Source organism: Cyclopterus lumpus, chromosome 9 (assembly GCF_009769545.1).
Source record: "Cyclopterus lumpus isolate fCycLum1 chromosome 9, fCycLum1.pri, whole genome shotgun sequence".
In the NCBI taxonomy this organism is placed as follows: domain Eukaryota; kingdom Metazoa; phylum Chordata; class Actinopteri; order Perciformes; family Cyclopteridae; genus Cyclopterus; species Cyclopterus lumpus.
The window spans coordinates 3893743-3914679 of record NC_046974.1 but is presented as its reverse complement, the minus strand read 5'-3'; the positions used below and the strand labels follow the sequence as shown (position 1 = coordinate 3914679).

General features: G+C 41.6%; 1 protein-coding gene across 1 annotated transcript in view; it reads right to left on the bottom strand.

The window, feature by feature from the left end:
• LOC117736011 (protein unc-13 homolog B-like) overlaps positions 1–20937 on the bottom strand; it is a 150421-nt gene that overhangs the window by 53759 nt on the left and 75725 nt on the right. Inside the window, exons 11-12 of the mRNA XM_034540985.1 lie at positions 1036–1085; positions 793–868 (exon numbers count right to left, since the gene is read on the bottom strand). Of these exons, the coding sequence (XP_034396876.1) occupies positions 793–868; positions 1036–1085 (126 nt within the window). The remainder of the gene's footprint in view (positions 1–792; positions 869–1035; positions 1086–20937) is intronic.

Here is a 20937-nt window from a genome sequence, read left to right as displayed (position 1 = left end):
TCCAATTAGAGCCGAAATAACTGAGCTGAGGTGCTCGGTAGTTGCAAAGAGAAAGAAAAAAAATAACTAACGGGGTATGCAGACGCGTCAGAGACGATGAATACAACCACGTTAGGGTAGATGAAAGCTGCCATTGGTTTGATGATTGATCCTTGGTGTGTGTATACGTTCTCTCTTACATTTTGTCAGTGGTGAAAACCAAAGAAATTGTAAGCAACATGGGACATTTGTTGTATTTATAAAAGAGAAATATTCAACGAGATATAATTCAATGAGAATGAATAACCGGGGGTTCATTATTCAGGAGCAATGGATCTCATATAAGAACATTTCCATATGCTTATCTTATCTCCTGTTTTTTTACGTACGAAAGAGTTTGCCAAATCAGATTTGGCGTTCATGGGAATTATGAATTAGCATAATCAACGCCCCCAATAATACTATATAAGCCAACGCAGTGCTGCCCCATACGTCCTGTTTTAAAGTCCTGCTTTTGAAGATCCACAACGGGAATAAAACCAAAGGAACGGGTACAAATAACAATTTTTTTATGCCGTGTCACCGGAAGGTCAAACTGTCACTGAAATAAAGAAGAAATGGTTTTGATTGGTGGAAAAACACATATCGGCCCAGCAAGGCCACTGATGCTTCTGTCTTTATCCACTCAGACCGTATTGAATTGAATTTAGTATTTTACCCAATTGTTCAAACCCCCCCCAAAAACATCCAGAGTCAGATCATGTTTGGTTTGGGGCGTCACGAGTCAGGAGACATTGAGTGATGTGTACTCACCAATTCACTAACAAGAGGAATGGGTCTCCTTTTGCGGAGGTCTGGCATGCTGTCGATGCCAAACGGCGCATTCCCCCTGTACACACACACACACACACACACACAAACAAATGCAAAAACACACTGATTAATAATTAACAAAAATCACTGCATCAGGTAATCAGTCGTCCGTTCACACACACACACACACACACACACACACACACACACACACACACACACACACAAAGGGCTTTTACTGACCCTGGCTTGGCCCACGGGTGCTTGCTTGGGTCGCCATCTTGATCTTGGCTCTGAAATAGGATGTCAAAGGTCACGGATTTAGCCATTTGAAGGCTTTATTGGTTTCATGATTTCACGACATCGTAGCATGCACAACAAGCACGAGAGAAACAAGAAAAGTGAGAAAGAAAAACAGACGGGAGAGAAGGAACTGAACTGGGTTGGTTGAGTTTCAGCATTGCATGCCAGAGGAGAGCGTTTCAATCAATCATATTGCCCCCCGTACGTATATGAGCGTCATTCACCTTGTAAAGTAAACCAAACATGCTCCCAGTAAACGCACGTTGAATATTGAATTTTGCATCCTAACAGCGTGTTTTTTTTTTTTTGTCTGACGGCTAGTAAAGAAAAAAACACAGTATATGCTAATATGTCAGCCCGACACACAAATATTACTTTTCATCAATATTGTGTCCGAATCAATACTGACCTATTCCTGAATGTCATTTTTTAAACTATTTATGACAGGGACAACAAATGTTCTTAATAGGACTCAGATGCATTGAGGCGGACATCTCGTAAAAAACCTGAAGCTATTTCGCGAGCTCTGAATTTAAACACGGTATTTATCAGGATTAAGTGAGCATTTCCCAGAAACTGACAAAAGCAATATAAACACAAACATTTTTAAAAAAAATGAGAGACTGACATGAGAAAATGCCAAAAGGATAGTAAGAAATTGTACAGGAAGAACAACTTCCTTTAAGATGTCATGTTAATACTTATAACGAGAGAGAGAAAAACCACAAGAGAGGTAAACCTGATCTCCATCTTGACTTCCATCTGTAAAATAGCACAAGGAGGAGAAAAGAAACAAGACAGAAAAATAAAAAACAGTCACGGTCACAGTTTTGACTCGTCATGCAAAATAACAAGACACACCCTGAAATATTCATTCAGTTGTAAATGCTGAGGTAACGTTGAAAGCAGCTGCGCCATTGAACAAGGGGCCTGAGGTCATAAATGTTGCATTAACGTGTATAATTTATCATGAAAATGACCCTTAATATTTCCCTTCTTCCTTCGTCCTCAATGTCAGGCTGGCTATCCAAAGGGGATAATTGATGGTTTCTAATTCAGCAAATGGCTACTGCCGGAGCCTCGGAGGGGAGTAAGGGACTCCTGAGTGGCATGCCATAGATTACTCTCAAGTGGGGAAGAGAATTATAGCATCAGCAGAGACCATTTGGTGTAGTAAATACCTAAGGGACCTTTCAGCGCCGGAGCTTATTCATAACCGCCGGGTGAATGTACCCAAAGAGGATCCTGATGGTAATCTTTTTATCAATGTACTGTACGCGCAGACCAGAGAGCGACGGATCAAAGAGTCTCGGCGACAGTGAGAGGCTCTGATCGCCCAAAAAAAGTGGATGAGATTTAAATTAAAATACTAAAATATATCAACGCTCTTTCACTCCGAGGGCGGTTTAAAGCGTGCCTGGATGCAAACCTTTGGATACGACCGCTTCATCTGGCATCGTGACATGAAACGGTGGTTTCAAGGTTGAAAGAGCGATCAATTGAATAAGCACCGTAGAGGGGGGGAGGGGGGTATTGGGCGGATGTCAAGCTGTTAGTTCCGTTATGCCTTCTCAATATCGCCCCGCTCCGCTCTTAAAACCACGGCAACCCAGTGCGTTGGCATGGCGATGCATCAGTGTAGACTCAAAGTTATATTAAAGCTGATAAGTTGGTCTCTAGTAAATGTAATACCCCTCCCCCACAGGAATCGGTTAGCGCAGAGGCAATGTCAGTTGACCAATTATTTATGAAAGCAAGTTCAGTTTTTCAATTCAATGCAAGCCCAATATCACAAAGTAAGAATTTGCCTCAGAGGTACGTTTTAAAGCGAAAACAAAACCAAAGAAAGATGTACTGTAATTTTGCCTAATTGATGAGTCATTTACTACAATTAAAAAAGACAAAATGGACGAGGTTAAAACACAAGATGATCCCAACGTAAAGTCCAACAATGACTACCTGGTTCAAAGTCCTCCTGAGAGAAGCTGGATATACTGGTGAGGTTGCGCCGGGACTCCCTCTTCTCCCGCAGAATCTGCTGGAAGGTCCTCAGACACTTCAGCCTGCGTTCATCCATCTGGCTTATTTCCAAGGTCGGCTCTGCTGCATCTCCTTCCACTTTGCCTCCTGGGGCCACAGTGTCTGAGGCGGGTTGATGTGGCAGTGGCAACTCAGTTTCTCCCTGCTCCTCCAGCGCTGTAGGTTCATCAACCGAAAGGGAGGCCGAAAGGGATTCTGCAGTGGTGCATTGCGAAAGACGATTTGTAGGACCTTCTGCAGGTTGTTCTGTAAGGCCATAAGGTGGAGGCAGTATTGAAGTGCTACTGGACATTTGGTCAGGGCAGAGTGAAAGTTCCTCTGGAAATACGGGGATCTTGTCCGAACAAGGAGGGTGTTGGCAGGTATCTGTAGACTCTAATGTAAGGCTGTTGTTGGCTTCTTCAAGCATAGGCTCCGCAGAGAAAAGGTCGGATTTGTCTAAAGTACTGTGTCTGCTCAATTCCCGAACAGCACTACTACCATCCCCCACATTACTTTTCAGGATTTGGTCACATGCTTGTTCCTCATAGCATGAGGGTTTTGAAGGCAAATCAGCTGTAGGCAGCTCAGACGGCATTGATGTTTCAAAGTCTGCTTCCTCTCCAGGATTCTGGGCTCCAGGTACTTCAATTTTGCGCAATGCACCCCGCAAGGCAGAGCTAAAATCAAGTACAGCCCGGCCTATGCGCTTGACATTGAAACCACCAGCTTGGACATCTGCACTGACAGAGCGAGGGAGTTGATTTACAAAGATTTGGTTGGCAGCTCCAGTCTCTTGGATGAATGGCCTATCAGCTACAGTGGTACATAAGGATGCCTCAGTCCATGTGACTGCTGAAGATTCTTCGTAGGCTAAATAAGTTTCCTGATAACTATCTACATGGCAGTCTGTAGTGTAGCTCGGGTCATTTGATTGCCCATATCCACATTCCTCTGCTTCTCCATCATGCCCATCAATTGAATGGTAACCAGAACTTTGAGGGTAGGACAAATCAGCAGAACATTCATATGCCACAGTGGGTTTCTCAAGGTTGGTATCTATTGGAACAGTAATCCCAGATTGGGTTTGAGGCCTTCTTCTACGTGACTGCCACTCCTCCCGGCTAGAAGTGTTGGCAGGTGAGTTGTAATGTTTCCTAGTGCGAAGAGAGAGATGTTCTGAGCTCCCTGTGGAGCATTGCCCTGAAGTACCGTAACCTCCTGCACCTCTGTAGTGATCCCAACTACCAGCTCCTTCACAGCAGACAGGGCTCACACTTACATACTCCTCCAGACTTCTGCCCCTGCGGTAAGCAGTTTCCCTATGCCACGCAGATTCCCCAGAGGCACTGTGTGGTGGTATGGTGTTAGTCCAATGTTCCTCTCCATCACCAGCTCTTTGCTGCTTCCTTTCATGGCTCGATGATGGTCCCTCTAGGTCTGACTCGCTATGACCAGAAGACAAGGAGCTGGTGCTCGGATATTCTTGGCCATCCGGCCTTTCGAAGTCTCCAAAGCTGAGCTTTCTTGCTATAGCACCCACTGGGATATCCGAGCTATGGTCAGAGGCATCCTCTGGTTCATCCAGTTCGTGATGATCTACTGATTCAGCAATTGGGGAGACAGTAGACTCTTCTGCCCTTGATAGCAGTAAATCTCCATGGATGCTATGTCGCTGATTGCTGACTTGGGGGGAAAGATTTGAAGAAGACTTTGGTATTGCACTCCCTAAACTGCCATAAGCACTAGCGGGCCTTCTGCGAGAGGATGATCCATCTTTGCACCCTACCCCCGACCAGGTACCTGCGTGAACCCCTGAACCCTCCTTGTTGCTAGAACGAATCCCCTCAATCTCCAACAATACAGCGTCTACACAAGATGACACTTCCTCAACTGACCCTCGAACTGAGGTCAGATAGTCCCTAAGGTCGGAGATTTCCTCCTGTATCTTGTTGATCCCTCTCAGCTCTTTAAGAATGTGCTCAATGACAGCACTTGACTCCTCCTCTTTTTCTTCGTCCTCTTCCACAAGCGTACCCGGCAGAGCTCTGTTGAAGTTGTAGTCCACACAGTCACCAGTAGAAAATGGTCTCTTTGTCCGAGTACGGGGTGAAGCAAAATCACTCCCACCTGCTCCCGCGAATTTTGTACCATTCATGTCTGGGGCTATCGGACTATAGTGTGTGGGTGGTTGCATCGGCTCAGGAGCTGCCCGGATGTCCCCCTCAAAGGAAATTCGTTTCATATTTACTGGAGATCTGCAGCGTTTATGCTGCAAAGTGCATGGTATTCTTAAGCATCCCTCTCTGTTCAGCTCGACCTCTCCAACACACGACGGCCCCGGTGCTCCTCCATGTCCTTTACCATTTGACACCTTTGGAGAATAGTCTTCAGCCCTGGAGCTGACCTTTGGATATCTGCTTCTGTGCTCCTTTCCACCCTCCTGTGTTTCCTCCTCTTCCTCATCCTCGATACCTCCATAATAGAGGTGGGAATCTGGGACATGGTGATCTGCAGACCCCTGCAGGAGACGATGTATTTTGCCGCGAATGACCAGGGCCACCCTGGGGTTCGGAGCCCTCTTCTTGGGTGAATGGACTTTAGCCTTTGTGCCTCCTTTAGGGGCAACAGCTGCTCCATGTTGCCCGTTGAAGCGATTCCTGGAGAACATATTCTCAAGAGAGCAGACTGTGCTCATTTAGTTTCCCACATTGTCAGTGGGTGTTACGATCAAAATCCTCACATAGTTCATTAATTAAGCCTTTCAGAAGCTTATTCAGCCCGACCACTCAGTGTCAGTATCCCGTGACTAAAATGGGAAGACAAAGATTAAAATACTCGTGAACACATCAAACACAGTAACATAGAAGTCAATTGAAAAAGGCGGAAAAGAAGAAGACATTTGAGGAATCACATTGTTTTATGTTATGAAGATATACCTCTTTGTTATCATCGAACCCACTGCTCAGATCTAATACGTCAACTTTAAATACAAAATAAAATATAATGCGTAAATAGAGAAACATAGAGCAGTAGCGTGTGCAATCATTCATGCAAAAATATTGAGAAAATTCATTTCCTCTCTTTGCCCAGAACACACGGACCGTGTCAGAATAGACTGACGATATTGTTTAATTCTACATAGCAAAGTTCCCTGCCCCTTTTTTAAAAATCTATTTATTAAACTGCTACTTGGGATCTATTTGCTGAAAGTAATAAGGGCAAATTCATAAACTGAACATCGATGCTGAATGAAAGCAATATCCAGACGAGGATGTTAACGTTATAGAGGGACGCAGGTTCCAGTCCACCGGAAGGTACTTCAGTCCCTCGGGACTTTCATCAAATGTAATGAGGAAATGATTATTTTTTTATATTGAAAATTACAAAAATCCTAGGACACAGGTGGGCCATTTTGTTGTACTGCATGATACAGTAACTGCCCTTTGTTGATCTCTCTTAATCACCGCACACACACACACACACACACACACTGAGGAATGAACAGCACGTGTCTTGTGGCTCTGACATATCTGACATATTACTCTAATACAACAGGTTTAATCGAATTTGATCCGTTTGGCTGTTCAATTTGAAACATTTTCACTGGGTAGAGAAAACCAGTAGCAGTACATCACTGGTCACTCTCACATCGGCCATAAATAATTTAATAATAAAAACTTTTTATGAAAGCACTCCGAGCACATGCTGGTCTTTGCCTTTCCTCTTGATGAACGTGACTGTGCAGGCAGACTAAATTAGTGGAAGGTAATTACATGAGCTGAATGGGGGAATACGTGAGGACAGATATGGGACATTTTTATCTCAATTAAAGTGGCAGAGAAATATATATATATATATATATATATAGAGAGAGAGAGAGACAAGTTGTGGATATAATGCTTCAGAATTTAATAATAAATAACTTGTGTAACTATCTGTATTGCCATGGTGGATGAAGTATGTACCAGCCTGAATATTAGGAACTGCAACTCAACATCATTTTTACTATCAATAAATCTCTCTTTTAATAAAATAGTGAACTACAATTTACAAAATCCGGCGCTGGCTTGTCTTGTTTTATTTAAAAAAAATATGCAACCGACTATTATACGAGACAAAGAAAAAGCAGCAAACAAGAGAATGCTTTCCATTTTTAGTTAGCGAAATGAAAACAATTATTTCTAATTGAGTAATCAACCATAATATCAGAGCACTGGAAAGACCCCAGTCCTTAATAACCGCAAAGAAAGTCAGTTTTACTTACAAATATATTTCAAATATTTGGGAAACGTTAAGGTATATGTTGTCTCGTGTAGCCGATGCAAAATAAATCCTTCTTTCTGTTTTTGTTTTTTAATTAACCCTCCAGGCACTTCTGCTTTACGTGACCTTTCCGTGGCCACAGAGGAACTGTAACTCGGACTCTTTTCTTCTATTGGTTGTTCATAATATTGATTTCCAAGACACTGACACTACTCTTTATAATTCTCTTTGGTCAGGAGCCTGAACTAAATGTGTTAAATCCAGATAATAATGTCTCCTGGTGTGTTACAAAAGAAAGGTTATATGTTAGACCACAGCCAGCATTTGGTCTCACGTATCATTTTATATTTAAGGCTAGATTATTTAGACTAAATCTTTATTATTATATATTTTTGGTTTGTTAAAGCTTTATTATCGTGGAGCTTGAATAAAACCAGAACAGTCATTCTTTATCTCCTTCTGCCTACTACGTTTTAGTAAAGGAAATAATGACTAGGATTAAGTGTTATTCATTTAATTTAAGGACATTAATGAAGACGAGCACACACAAGGTTACAATTTGCTTACATTTCTTCATGTATGGATAAATGAAAAACCCTGAAAAAAGGTTAATCTTCTTACAAAGCACCGCGAAAACACTCTTATCTGCCAAAGATGATAAAAAACCAACTGGTTATTTCACACTTACACAAAGAAATCAAATCAAATCGGCCGCACTTCCGAGACTTGGATTGGCATGAAAACTCTCCCGGTTGTAACGTCAAAAGATGAACATCTGCAGATACACACTCTAAGAAGGATAACCTCCGTAAGAGACACTCGTTCACCGAGCTCACGACCCACTGAATCTTAAAAAGGTATAGAAATACACAATTCGTCATCTTGAATCGGTTCACTTTCCAAAATTCTGGGTTTGATCTTGGAGGAATTCTGCAGCTGTGTGTCATTTGCGACCGCAATGACGAAGCATTCAGAATGTGCTCTAAACTGGATCCCCGAAACGTAAACTTTTGGCTCGGTTGGTCTCAAATGATGCATCTTCTATAAATACGTTAAGATTTATCTGACAAACCGTTCGCGTGACTTTGCATCAAGAAGAAAAACACACAAAACATGGTGAATCACCACCACCACCGCTTCATGCTGGTTGTCTTATTGTGTTTTCTGTGAGAGTCGGCTGGAGAGCAGCCGGCTGCTGGCGGGTTAGGAAGCCCCCGTCATCCCCATCCAGCCCCATCCAGCCCCATCCAGCCCTACTAGATGGGGCTGCAGTGAGCTGCATGCAGAGAGGATGGGAGGAAGCTCTGAGCAGGTGCAACAGGGTTTCTCAAGACTCCCAAGGCCCATTGATAGATACGATTGTTCTGCTCCGCAATCACGCTCAAATGCTCTTAAAAATAAATACCTACAATTTGACACGACAAGAGGTACTGTCGCTCCTTCAGATGCTTTTCTTCCCTCTCGCTGCGTCTCCTCCCTCCTCCTTTTATATTATTCTTATTATTTATTCTCTTTGGCAACGCTCCCTCGTCATTTCACGTTGGACGCGACCCAAAGGAGAAAGTCGTACTCGAGCCATTAGGGGAGATTTTTCTGAGTGTCCGCTTCGGTGCCAGCAAATTGACAAGGAACACTTTGGAGATTTACGTGAATAATGCCGCAGCATGCACTCGCGTCACGGCGTCAACTAGTTATTATAATTTAGAAACGATTTGTTGGAAAATCCCAAATACCAGTGGATTTACTCCTTGTCTTCACGCAGTGATTCCCACTAAAACAATGTTCTTATACTTTCCTGGAAGATCCAGATGGGGAAAAAACATCAGATCCGATTCACTGCTTTGTTCCCTGCATGTCGTGTACAAGTGAAACAGGCTTTTCTCAGACTGGAACATAGCGTGTCTCCAGGCAAAGTAGTGTTACCTTTGCTGTGACTTCAACGTGCATTCATTGTTTATGATTTCAGGCATGTGGCAGTAAATTTGGAGTTGTATAAAAATGAAATGGGCGAGCGGATGTTTGGAAGGAGTCGTCCATTTGGCTCCCGAGACCGTTGGCTTTGTTCCTTTTCCGGTCTCTTCGCCTCCAGCTCGTGACACCGCATAGAAAATAAACCTGTCTTGGCTCTGGGCCATTTTCCCATTTTGAAGATTATTATTATTATTATTATTTTGCCACGAGTCTGCACACATAAGTGACTAAATGGACCGTTTGTCAGTGCCAAACAAAGCACGGCGTCGTTACTAAAGGGATGTTACGATCTGCCAACTGTATGGTTAATGTCTGGTTGAGTTTAGGCAACAATAATAGTTGGTTAAGATTAGACAAAGATTGTCTTTGTGGTCAAAGAACCTACGGTTGACTATCGTTGGGTGAACAGGGCTGAAATCACACAATCTATACACCAACCATCTCTCCACAAACCTCTTTCTCCGAAGGCCGTTACATTTCTTCCAGAACAAATTACACTGCAATTAAAGCCATCAACCAATTACGTTGTGACGGCAAACATTATTACTCTGTTCAGCCTTGAGACCAGATCCACTCCTTCAGTTCTCACCCTTCACAATAAAAGCCCTAGACATATACTATTCCTCTGAAAGTATTTAAAATGCTTCTGCTGTTAGTTTGTCACGCCTTCAGTCTGTAAAAGATTCACGAACTTCGGCAGTACACAAAACGTCACGCTTCTTAACAATGAGTAAGAAAATAAGAAAAACACATTTCTTTGTTTGAATAAATGTGTTGTTATGCCCGGCTTCCCTCAGCCCAGACACCAGCGTTATCCCTTTAACCACAAAACCACATGGAACAGTACACATTGTCTTCACACGTGGTATTATTCCCTGCAGCAGAGCTACCTGCTAACAAACCACATCCCGACGCTGTTAAACTAAACTAAACTTTTAGTAAACCTCCTGAAACTCTCCTCAAAAGAGTTCTACTGAATCGCATAGCAAACGGGTCAAAACCCCCAATTACAACACAGTAATAACCCTTTCACCACAAAAGACTCCCGACCTTGAATTGACCTTGAGTGGAACAACCCCATACGTGTACTACAAGTGGCATTGTGTTCAGAGTGATGTCATCCTTTCATTCACCAGGATACCGTATTGATTGTACATTGTCAGCGTGTCGGTGTCCAGCGAACTGCTGCTTTTGTACATCTCAACCTGCGCGAGTGTTACAGCGAATTCACATCCTGAATAACAGGCCCTGGCGGCGCTCTGCCGGGAACCGGACCGAGCTCACCCGTCTCGTCGAAGCCTTTTTATGAGTAAACGACTTTCGTCTTGACCGGTCTCCTTTTCAAAAGGCTGCGTAAAACGTATCGATCGGCGTCTCTAAAATGCTCTCCTGTAACCAGACAATGCCTTTTCTGCCAATATCCCATTCGGACTATCAATCAAAAGAGCAGCATCGGGAGCCAACGTGAAGTAGAATACCTTCGTGTCCAGTTTAATAACCAACCTCCACTTAACGGTGAGACGGAGAGCTCCGGTGGCTTTTTTTCTACGACGTAGAAGAAGGTAGTAATGCGGGATGGATACGAAGGTCTACATCCAACCTTCAAAGCATTAAAGAAAATCCACTCCTCATAGTACATTTTACTCTCCATTAAACTATTAGTATGCAGGTGTATACACATGTATACTACTCATTCACAAATGTTCAAAACGCATTTATTAAGTTTGAAGGTTCACTCTTGACCTTGAAAACAGAGGTATGAGAACAAAAAGGCTCCCGTATCGGATTTCTTCCGGGGGGGGGGGGGTCAGCCACAGCTCATGACCTCCAACGTTTTAGCTCGGTTGTCATGGAGAAGGAAGATGAGGTTTTGATAGATAACACCAAACCTTCATAATTCATCACTCATATTGATGAATCAGGCGACCGCTTTCCCTGTTTTCCTCCATCTAGCGGACTTTACGCCCGAGTGCGTCCGTGGTTGCTCGTAGCAACTCACGTGAACGGTGGGCGTAGGTAATAAAACACAGATGGGTGCGTATTTAAAATCGATTAAAGTAAAACTCAAGGCTTTTTTTTTTTTTACGAGGGCGCCGCGGCCGTCGCTTCGACTTTGATCGAGTTCTGATTGAGATGTTTGCTTCGTGGTCATTAGGTTGCTTTTCACAATAAGTTAGTTGACCGAGGTCATTTATTCTGTGTTGACAGTGTCTTTAGCATCAGCTATTATGGTAACGTAAGAAAATAATTATTCATTAATAATGTTAATTGTCACTCTGTGATTACAACAGTTGCATTGGATTCATAGGAGGAGTTACATTAAGATAATTACATTAATCAACAATTAAAAATGTCTTTATAGCTGCCTAAAAACTACATTGTAGTGTGTTGGGATTACATTGAGGTACTGCTTATAGATGCTAAGCAGAAGGTTTACAGTGTTCTTTCATTTGAAGTATAATGGACTGTTTCCTGGAGGAGGAGAAATATATATTTTTAAATATCTGAAAAAAAAAAAACACTAAAAAGATAGATAAATATCCAAAACAACTTTTAATGTTTGATATCTGAGAAACGTCTAAAAACGTCCTCCTAGCCGCTCTGGAAATTCCACAATATGAATCACGAAAAAAAAATCTTTAAAAAAAAAAAGAAAGAAAATACACAATGGAGCCGAGAAAAGTACACATAACTACGGCCGAGCGAATGATTACGAGCTCCTCGAAAAGAGCGAATGTGCGTAATGAGCGTGCGCTACTCTGTTTGGGACAAAGAGTGCCTGACAGAAAATAAATACCACTATTACGATGGGGGGGGGGGGGGGGGGGGGGGGGGGTTGAAGAAAAGAATGACAGCTGGAAGAATAGTGGCAAGCCGGCTGAGACGGAGAGACGGTTGGAAAAGAAGAAGATAAAGAGTGATAACAGCTGTTGGAAAGAGCCACAAAATAGAAGAGCAACACACAAGGGTAATTAAGTGGAAAGAGTAATAGAGTAAAATAAGACAATGTGTTTTTCGCAAGTGGATTTGTTCGTGATTTGATGCGGAATCGCTTTTTCTTTACACATCTGCTGTCGAGCCTTCACGCCAATAAAAGAGATGAATGGAGGAGGAATCTTTGGAGAGAGCGCCTCAATGGTGTGACGGTTCCACGTGTCATCGTATGTGTCCGTCACGCAGTGTGTGGCACTCGGTCTTGGTCTGGACTCGGTCTCAACCCCTCAAAGTCTTGGTCCAGTCTCTGGTCTTGGTTCGGACTAAAGTATTTTAACCAGCTACCAATGCTGTCGCTCGGCTCAAGTATCGGCTCACTTTGAAAACCAGTGAACACGCACCATTCCTCCCACTGAGTGGGATCCAGTAAGAACACACACGAGTGCACCCAGTACACACACACACACACACACACACACACACACAAAAGACTGAGTCACAGCTGAGTGGGACACTGGCCCTGCTGTCGCATTCATTAGCAGAAATCTCCTGCGCACTCTTAATTGATTTATCATCACCACTCCACCTCCGTCCAATCCGTCATTTTTTCAAACACACATCGAAGCCCGTACACACACACATGCACACACACACACACACACACACACACACACACACACACACACACACACACTCAGTAAATCATGTGCAGACCCTCCTTTCCATTATAACTCTGATGCTCACGCACAGACACGGGCCGCCACCCCCGCCGGTGGCGAGGAAGGAAGGAGGAGATTCAGTTTGCAGCAATAACAGATTGCCACACGAGGTAAAGTGATTGCACTTGAAGGCCCTAAAAGTAAAGCTGTAAAAGCAGCCGGGAGAGACGCCCCGATGAGGGGGGGGGGGGGGGCGTGTCCCCGTTACACAGCGACTGACAAGGGAGGGAGCGCAGGTTGTTGGGAAGGGTAATCACTTTCCTGGGCAAATCGAATGAGACGGGGTCTGCTCAACCCCCTGTGCCCCCCCCCCCCCCCGTTTCCAGGAGCGAGGCCGGCGCTGGCCGCCTGCCACCGGTAACCCGACCGACGCGCATGACAAAATGCCTCCTGAGGCTAATTGGTTTAGCTTTCTCTCAGCCATTTCAAGAGATGCCAAACAATTGTTGTCCCCCCCCCGCTAATTCCAGAGAGAGGACCTCTGTTCCCGAACAGAAAGCTTCTCCGTATCAGCCGGCTGTGATGAATTGATGGTTTGAGCTGCCGCTGAGTCAAAGTACGAAGCCCCCCCCCCCCCCCACCCCGTTTGAGACGTCACAGATTTGGGGAGGCTGCCTCCAACAAAGCTACGCAACGTCTGACACTTAATGACTTTTGTGCGAGTGCACCTTTGAGAAGAGACTGTCCGAAACGTGTCTTCACTGGTACGATTTATCGCATGGAGGCATCTCGAAGAACGTTGGGGAGGCACTGGGCGAACGCCAGGAGAAGGCCACGACGACAGGAGGTTAGCCCCGTCTTCAAACGTGGATATTTAGAATACTTATGAACCATTCAGCACTTCACATGCACCTTCATTTAACCACACTAAACCTCTCAGAATAAAGCATGTTTACCGTTTTTCTTAAAAGCAACATCTTCTTAACAGCCCGTCTTCTCTCAACAGCAGAGCAGGAGCATTCGTCTTGCACTCCTTGTACACATGGTGCATTAAAGTATCTATCTATCTATCTATCTACCTACCTATCTATCTATCTATCTATCTACCTACCTACCTATCTATCTATCTATCTACCTACCTACCTACCTACCTATCTATCTATCTACCTACCTACCTATCTATCTACCTACCTACCTACCTATCTATCTATCTATCTACCTACCTACCTATCTATCTACCTACCTATCTATCTATCTATCTATCTATATACCTACCTACCTATCTATCTATCTACCTACCTACCTATCTATCTATCTATCTATCTACCTACCTACCTACCTACCTACCTATCTATCTATCTATCTATCTATCTACCTACCTACCTATCTATCTATCTATCTACCTACCTACCTATCTACCTACCTACCTACCTATCTATCTATCTATCTATCTACCTACCTACCTACCTACCTACCTACCTATCTATCTACCTACCTACCTATCTATCTATCTATCTATCTATCTATCTATCTATCTACCTACCTACCTACCTACCTATCTACCTATGTATCTACCTACCTATCTATCTACCTACCTACCTACCTACCTACCTATCTATCTACCTACCTACCTACATATCTAGCTATCTATCTATCTATCTACCTACCTATTTATCTATTAATTTATCTATCTACCTATCTATTCATCTATCTATATATATATATTCATCTATCTATCTATCTATATATATATATATATATATATATATATATCCATCCATCCATATATCTATCTATCTATCCATTCATCTATCTATCTATTTTCTTAAAAGCAACATCTTCTTAACAGCCCGTCTTCTCTCAACAGCAGAGCAGGAGCATTCGTCTTGCACTCCTTGTACACATGGTGCATTAAAGTATCTATCTATCTATCTATCTACCTACCTATCTATCTATCTATCTATCTATCTATCTACCTACCTACCTATCTATCTATCTACCTACCTACCTACCTATCTACCTACCTACCTACCTATCTATCTATCTATCTATCTATCTACCTACCTACCTACCTACCTACCTATCTATCTACCTACCTACCTATCTATCTATCTATCTATCTATCTATCTATCTATCTATCTATCTATCTATCTATCTATCTATCTATCTATCTACCTACCTACCTACCTACCTATCTACCTATGTATCTACCTACCTATCTATCTACCTACCTACCTACCTACCTACCTATCTATCTACCTACCTACCTACATATCTAGCTATCTATCTATCTATCTACCTACCTATTTATCTATTAATTTATCTATCTACCTATCTATTCATCTATCTATATATATATATTCATCTATCTATCTATCTATATATATATATATATATATATATATATATATATATATATATATCCATCCATCCATATATCTATCTATCTATCCATTCATCTATCTATCTATTAAAATACAAAATAAATCCAACTGAAGGCTCTCAAACGCAAGAATCCAAGTGTAGTCATTGAAAAAACAGTCAGGAACTAAACATATTTACCAACACAGGCTCAGAAAATCTAAAACAAACACAGCGTGCAAAACCGCCAATTTGGATATCATTTTAAGTATATATAGTTTAAACCATATTCTACTGACTTATCCGAACCAAAATCCAAACTAAAAACCTTTATCTCTTCTCTGAATTCTCAGTTAAACCTTCAAATCGAGCTCGTAAAATAAAAACTCTGAAGAATTCTACAAAGCTGTCTTGACTGCCAAGTTTCCCACAACTTTAGAGGTTCACGAACGACACCCGCCAAAGGCGTAAACCGCAACGCTGAATTAAACGAGCGTTGACTCATTTGCACATGTAAATGTCAGCGTGTCCTCTCTATGAATGCCTCTGCATGGGGGCGATCCAGCCCCACGACCCTTCAACCTGCCGTTCACGCTCCGGATGCTTGATTGACGGGATCCGAATCGTTGTGGTCTCTCGGCGGGTCGGGTGTCACCTCGTGCTCGTCCGTAAACAATTAGCGAAGGTCGGCGTCGGCGTGCGAGCCGTAGAATGATTGGTATCGTCCGTCAGTCAGAGGAGCGAATGTAAACAGGTCAAGACCCAGAGGACCTTTGCAGGAAATTTACGAATCTCTGCAATCTGGTCTCCAACCCGACGATTTAATGGGCTTAAAATAAAATAAGGTCAGTCTAGCTTCCATCGCGGGTTGATAACAGCACAATAACGATTCCACCGATGTCTCAAATGACCTCCCCCAGAAAAAAGCACCTGGCATACGAGAGATGTCAAAACGAGATGGTTTGAACAGACGAGAGAGAGAAAGATCTTCGCCTCCAGAAACTCATCAGCATACAATGAAAAGAAAAGGACAAGAGCATTCTGGGAAATGTAGTGCGGAGACGGCACAGCAGGAAAGGCCCTCATCAGCAACGACAGGCAATTTGATAACAATTATTCACGCTCAGTTAATTCAAATGTTTAATTGCTAAAATCATCATGCAAAATGTTGCTACAAGCCAAAATGTTAACTGTGAATCTGTTTTTATAACCATTTGAGATACAAATGGGTTTCTTAAACTGAATCAGCATCTTGTAAACAACCAACGTGCATCTGGTGATGTCACTTGACCTTGATTTTGCTTTATTGATCAAAATTAGGTTCACAGATTTCATTGATCAATACAACTTGACAAACATTCAGAGGTCAGAGTGGACGGGCACGTCGAAAGACACTTCTTTACTTATTTGTCCCTTAACTTACATAATTAAGGAAAGCCACTTCTGTGGTAATTTTAACCCAAACCACAATCTTCTCCTCAACCTAACCAAGTACTTTAGGAATAAATAATAAAATGCAAGTAGATTTTTCTGTAACTGTAACATTTCTTGCTCAGGTTGTATCTTTTGCACAATAAAACAACAACAAATATGTTGGGCCCATATACCGGAATGGTATTTATTAAATTTTTTTAATTAGCAATATCAGGTACCAAAATGATGAATGACCATTTATCTGTCCTCCGCATGTCAACATCACAGATTATTAACATCCGAATCAAGACCAATGCAAGTTGATTAATACTCTTTGTCAACTGTATGCGGTCTAATCTATGATGATGAAATTGTGAAATCACCTCCTGAGTTTTGGAATCTGCAGGCAACGGACCAAAGAAGCATGTTTACACCTCTTCTGTGTGTTCTCCGCGTCCTTCCTGATCCAATCCTCCTCCAGCAAACCTTTAAAGGTGCATCATCTCACTCACCTGCCCGTCTGCCCACATCTGGCACAGCTGGGACACTCAACCCCTTCAGTCACGAGCTCACTTATCTGACTATTAAAACTTGTGCCTCAGAAGCCGGCCAGCCATTTAATACATTACTGGAAGCCCACGTTGCTCTGAACAAAAGGAAGCTGAAGTGCGAACCTTCACTGACTTCTTGAAAGAAACGATTTAAATTCGCACCACAACTCTTGGTCGACGGTCCAAAAGAAGACCTTCAGTGACAATGCTCTTTACGTGTATCTTGACCCACTTAGTTAGGGTAGAGGAAAACATCAAGGTTGGTGTTGTATGGACTCGCTGGCGACCCACGTGGCTAAAGAAATGACAAAATGTCAACGCTGACCCCAGTAGTCTCCTGGATGAACGTCCTGTGTTTGTGTGTCCCTTCAACACAGTGTGCGGAATATGGGGTGTCTCCCAGAATGCATACATATACAATATATATATATATATATATATATATGTAAAATATATATATATATATATATATTAAAAAAAATATATATATATAATATATAACATTTATATATATGTAATATATATATATATATGTAATATATATATATAAAAATATATATATGTATTAAAAATATATATATATATAATATATAACATTCATATATATATATAATATGTATATATATATGTATTTAAATATATATATGTATTTAAATATATATATATATATAAAATATAGTGAGTGTGGGAGATCAGTTAATATATATATATAATATATAATATTCATATATATATATAATATATATATATATATATATATGTATTTAAATATATATATATATATATAAAATATAGTGAGTGTGGGAGATCAGTTAATATATATATATAATATATAATATTCATATATATATATATATATAATATATAATATTCATATATATATATATATATATAATATATATATATATATATATATATATATATATATGTATTTAAATATATATATATATATATATATATATATATATATATATATAAAATATAGTGAGTGTGGGAGATCAGTTTCTGCCGTAACTGGCCCAACATGTTCAGCCTGTAGTTGTGCGAGTGGCCTTATTTTGAACAATATTAGCCATCGTGATGTGTGTGCAAAGTACAGCCTCGTTGCCTTGGCTAACATCCATGAAATTGCCACCCGGTATTTCCCACACCGCAGCTCCCAGTGCTCCCACCATCAGTTACTACGACAAACACCAAGAAGAAGATGCAGACGCGTCATCACTCCGGTCTTCCCTTTGCAGGTTATTTTTGCTCACTTGTAACGACTGAACGACGCCCTGCAGGCTGCTGAGCATCTCGCATGGAAGAAACAAAAATGCATTCAACAATTCTGGTTAAACACCTCTAAAGTAGAAAAAAAAACACACATCATTGTTCACAAGCCAACAGAAGGTCCCGACCTGCAGGTTGAGAAGTAAGGTATGAAACGATGATGCCGACGAACCAATTGTTACTGTTGGTTCTGCAGGACCTCGACACCCTCACACACACACACACACACACACACACACACACACAACGTGACGTACCCACACGGTGAGCTGTTCTGGAGAGCTGGAGGAGATGAAACACTTGAATATCGTCTGCAGAGCTCAATGCCAAGCCCGATTGGCAGGTGATGGGGGAAACGAGAGGCAGCACACACACACACACACACACACACACACACACACACACACACAAAATAACCTCCCACGGCCACATTGAATAAAAGGATAGCTGGAGGTAAAAAGTGCACGCTGTTTCAGTCGCTTTTGGTTTTTAAAAATAGACTTCCTAACGTGACAATGTGAGAAAGGAGAGGAAATGGGTTTGCTTTTTTTTTTTACAGCACTCACTCCAACGCTTAAGATCACACGGGGCACGAAGATAAGAGGTTCATGGGCTTCTCACATCCCACGGGGGCTACTAAGCACAGTAGAGCATCTTTATCAACTCCGCCCCCCCCCCCCCCCCCGAGAGAGATTCCTCAAACGTCTTCATGTTTTCTTACCGTTTACTTGCATCATCTTATCTGTCGTTTTCAGTGAATATCTCCACCACTTCTCTTGATTTTGAAGAAAAAAAAACAGAAACCTACCTCGCGGAGGAAAAGCGTGAGAACGAGAAACCCGGAGCCAAGTTTTTTGTTTTTTTTGGGGGACGGCACAATCCAGGCGTCCTTCAACGGAGCGACTACAACCACCACCCGGAGAGCCCTTCGATTGCGCCTCTTTACGTCATTTTTTTTAAAGACGACGACAAAAAAAGTAAAAAAATAAATAAAAAAAAGAGGCATAAAAAAAGCTTTGAAGTAATGAGTTTGGGGACTAGAATCAACCCCCCCAACACCCCCCTTGAAGTGGGATTCACTCGGCTCCGCGGTAACAGACAGATAGAAGATTAGTGCATCAAAAAGGGAGAGCGTGGTGTCAATCAAAGCACTCCGTATCACTTTCCCCTGTATTTCCTGTACTCCTCTCTGTCTCCATCACAGCTCTCACTGAGTCGCTTCCCAACTGTCTAGCCTGTACACACAGTCTCCTCCTCTCTCTCTCTCTCCGTCACTCCATCCCTCTTTCTTCTCGCCTCTCTCTATTTCACATCCTCACATCTCCTGATTGATCTCTATTCCTCCATCCAGGCTTTTCCTTCTGCCCTCCTCCTCCTCCTCCTCCTCCTCTTCTTCTTCCAATGAGCTCCTCCGATCGCAGCTTGTTGCACAGCCGACAGACGCGCCACGTATTGTGCGCTCTCTCTCTCTCTCTCTCTCTCTCTCTCACACATTTCCACTTTTCACACACACTCCGACAGCCAAACATATGCTCCTCTGCTACAGTACAGTAAGCGCACGCCCTCGATACGCGAGTTATTTTAAGAGCCTCACAATTTGCTCTGCAGGTTTTGCAGCTTTAAATAACTGTTCTTAATATTCTTCACCTTTTTAAATTGCCTGCTATACAAGGTGTGCATGCAATTATTAAAGCAATTTATTTTTTTTCAATTCATCACCTTATCGTTTAGTCCATCAAAGGTGAGAATAAAGTGGAAAAAATGAACAAAGGGATAATTCTTTTAATTGCTTGTTTGTTCCAACAACAGTTCAAATCCAAAAAGACATTTAAATTACACTTTTGAAAATGTTTGATTTGTGTTTAAAGTCTGGGTAAAGAAATAAATAAAATTATATATATCTTTATATATATATATATATATATATATATATATATATATATAATTTTATTTATAAATAAAAATATTTTAAAAATAAAATTATATATATATATATATAAATATATATAATTTTATATATTTCTTTACCCAGACTTTAAACACAAATCTAAAATTGTATATCAATTTAGGTTTTCAAAACTGTGAAAAAGTAATCAGTAACCAACAGCTGTCTAGAAAATAAACTGTATACTCTGCATGTCAAAAAAAAAAAGCATAATCATGTTTCATCAATAAATATTTGAAGTGAAGGTATATTGATGTGAATGTATCAGAAATAATCTACAAAACATACTTTGTATTGGCACAATCACACTTACAGAATCCTTCAAATGCCTGCGAGTGCTCATCTGTAACCAACAATGTAATTTATGTCAAAATTATTATAATGTATTCTAGTTTCTACGTGCCCTTTTATTTTCTGCCTGAGATGCAGGCAAAACAAAAAGCCGTGGAG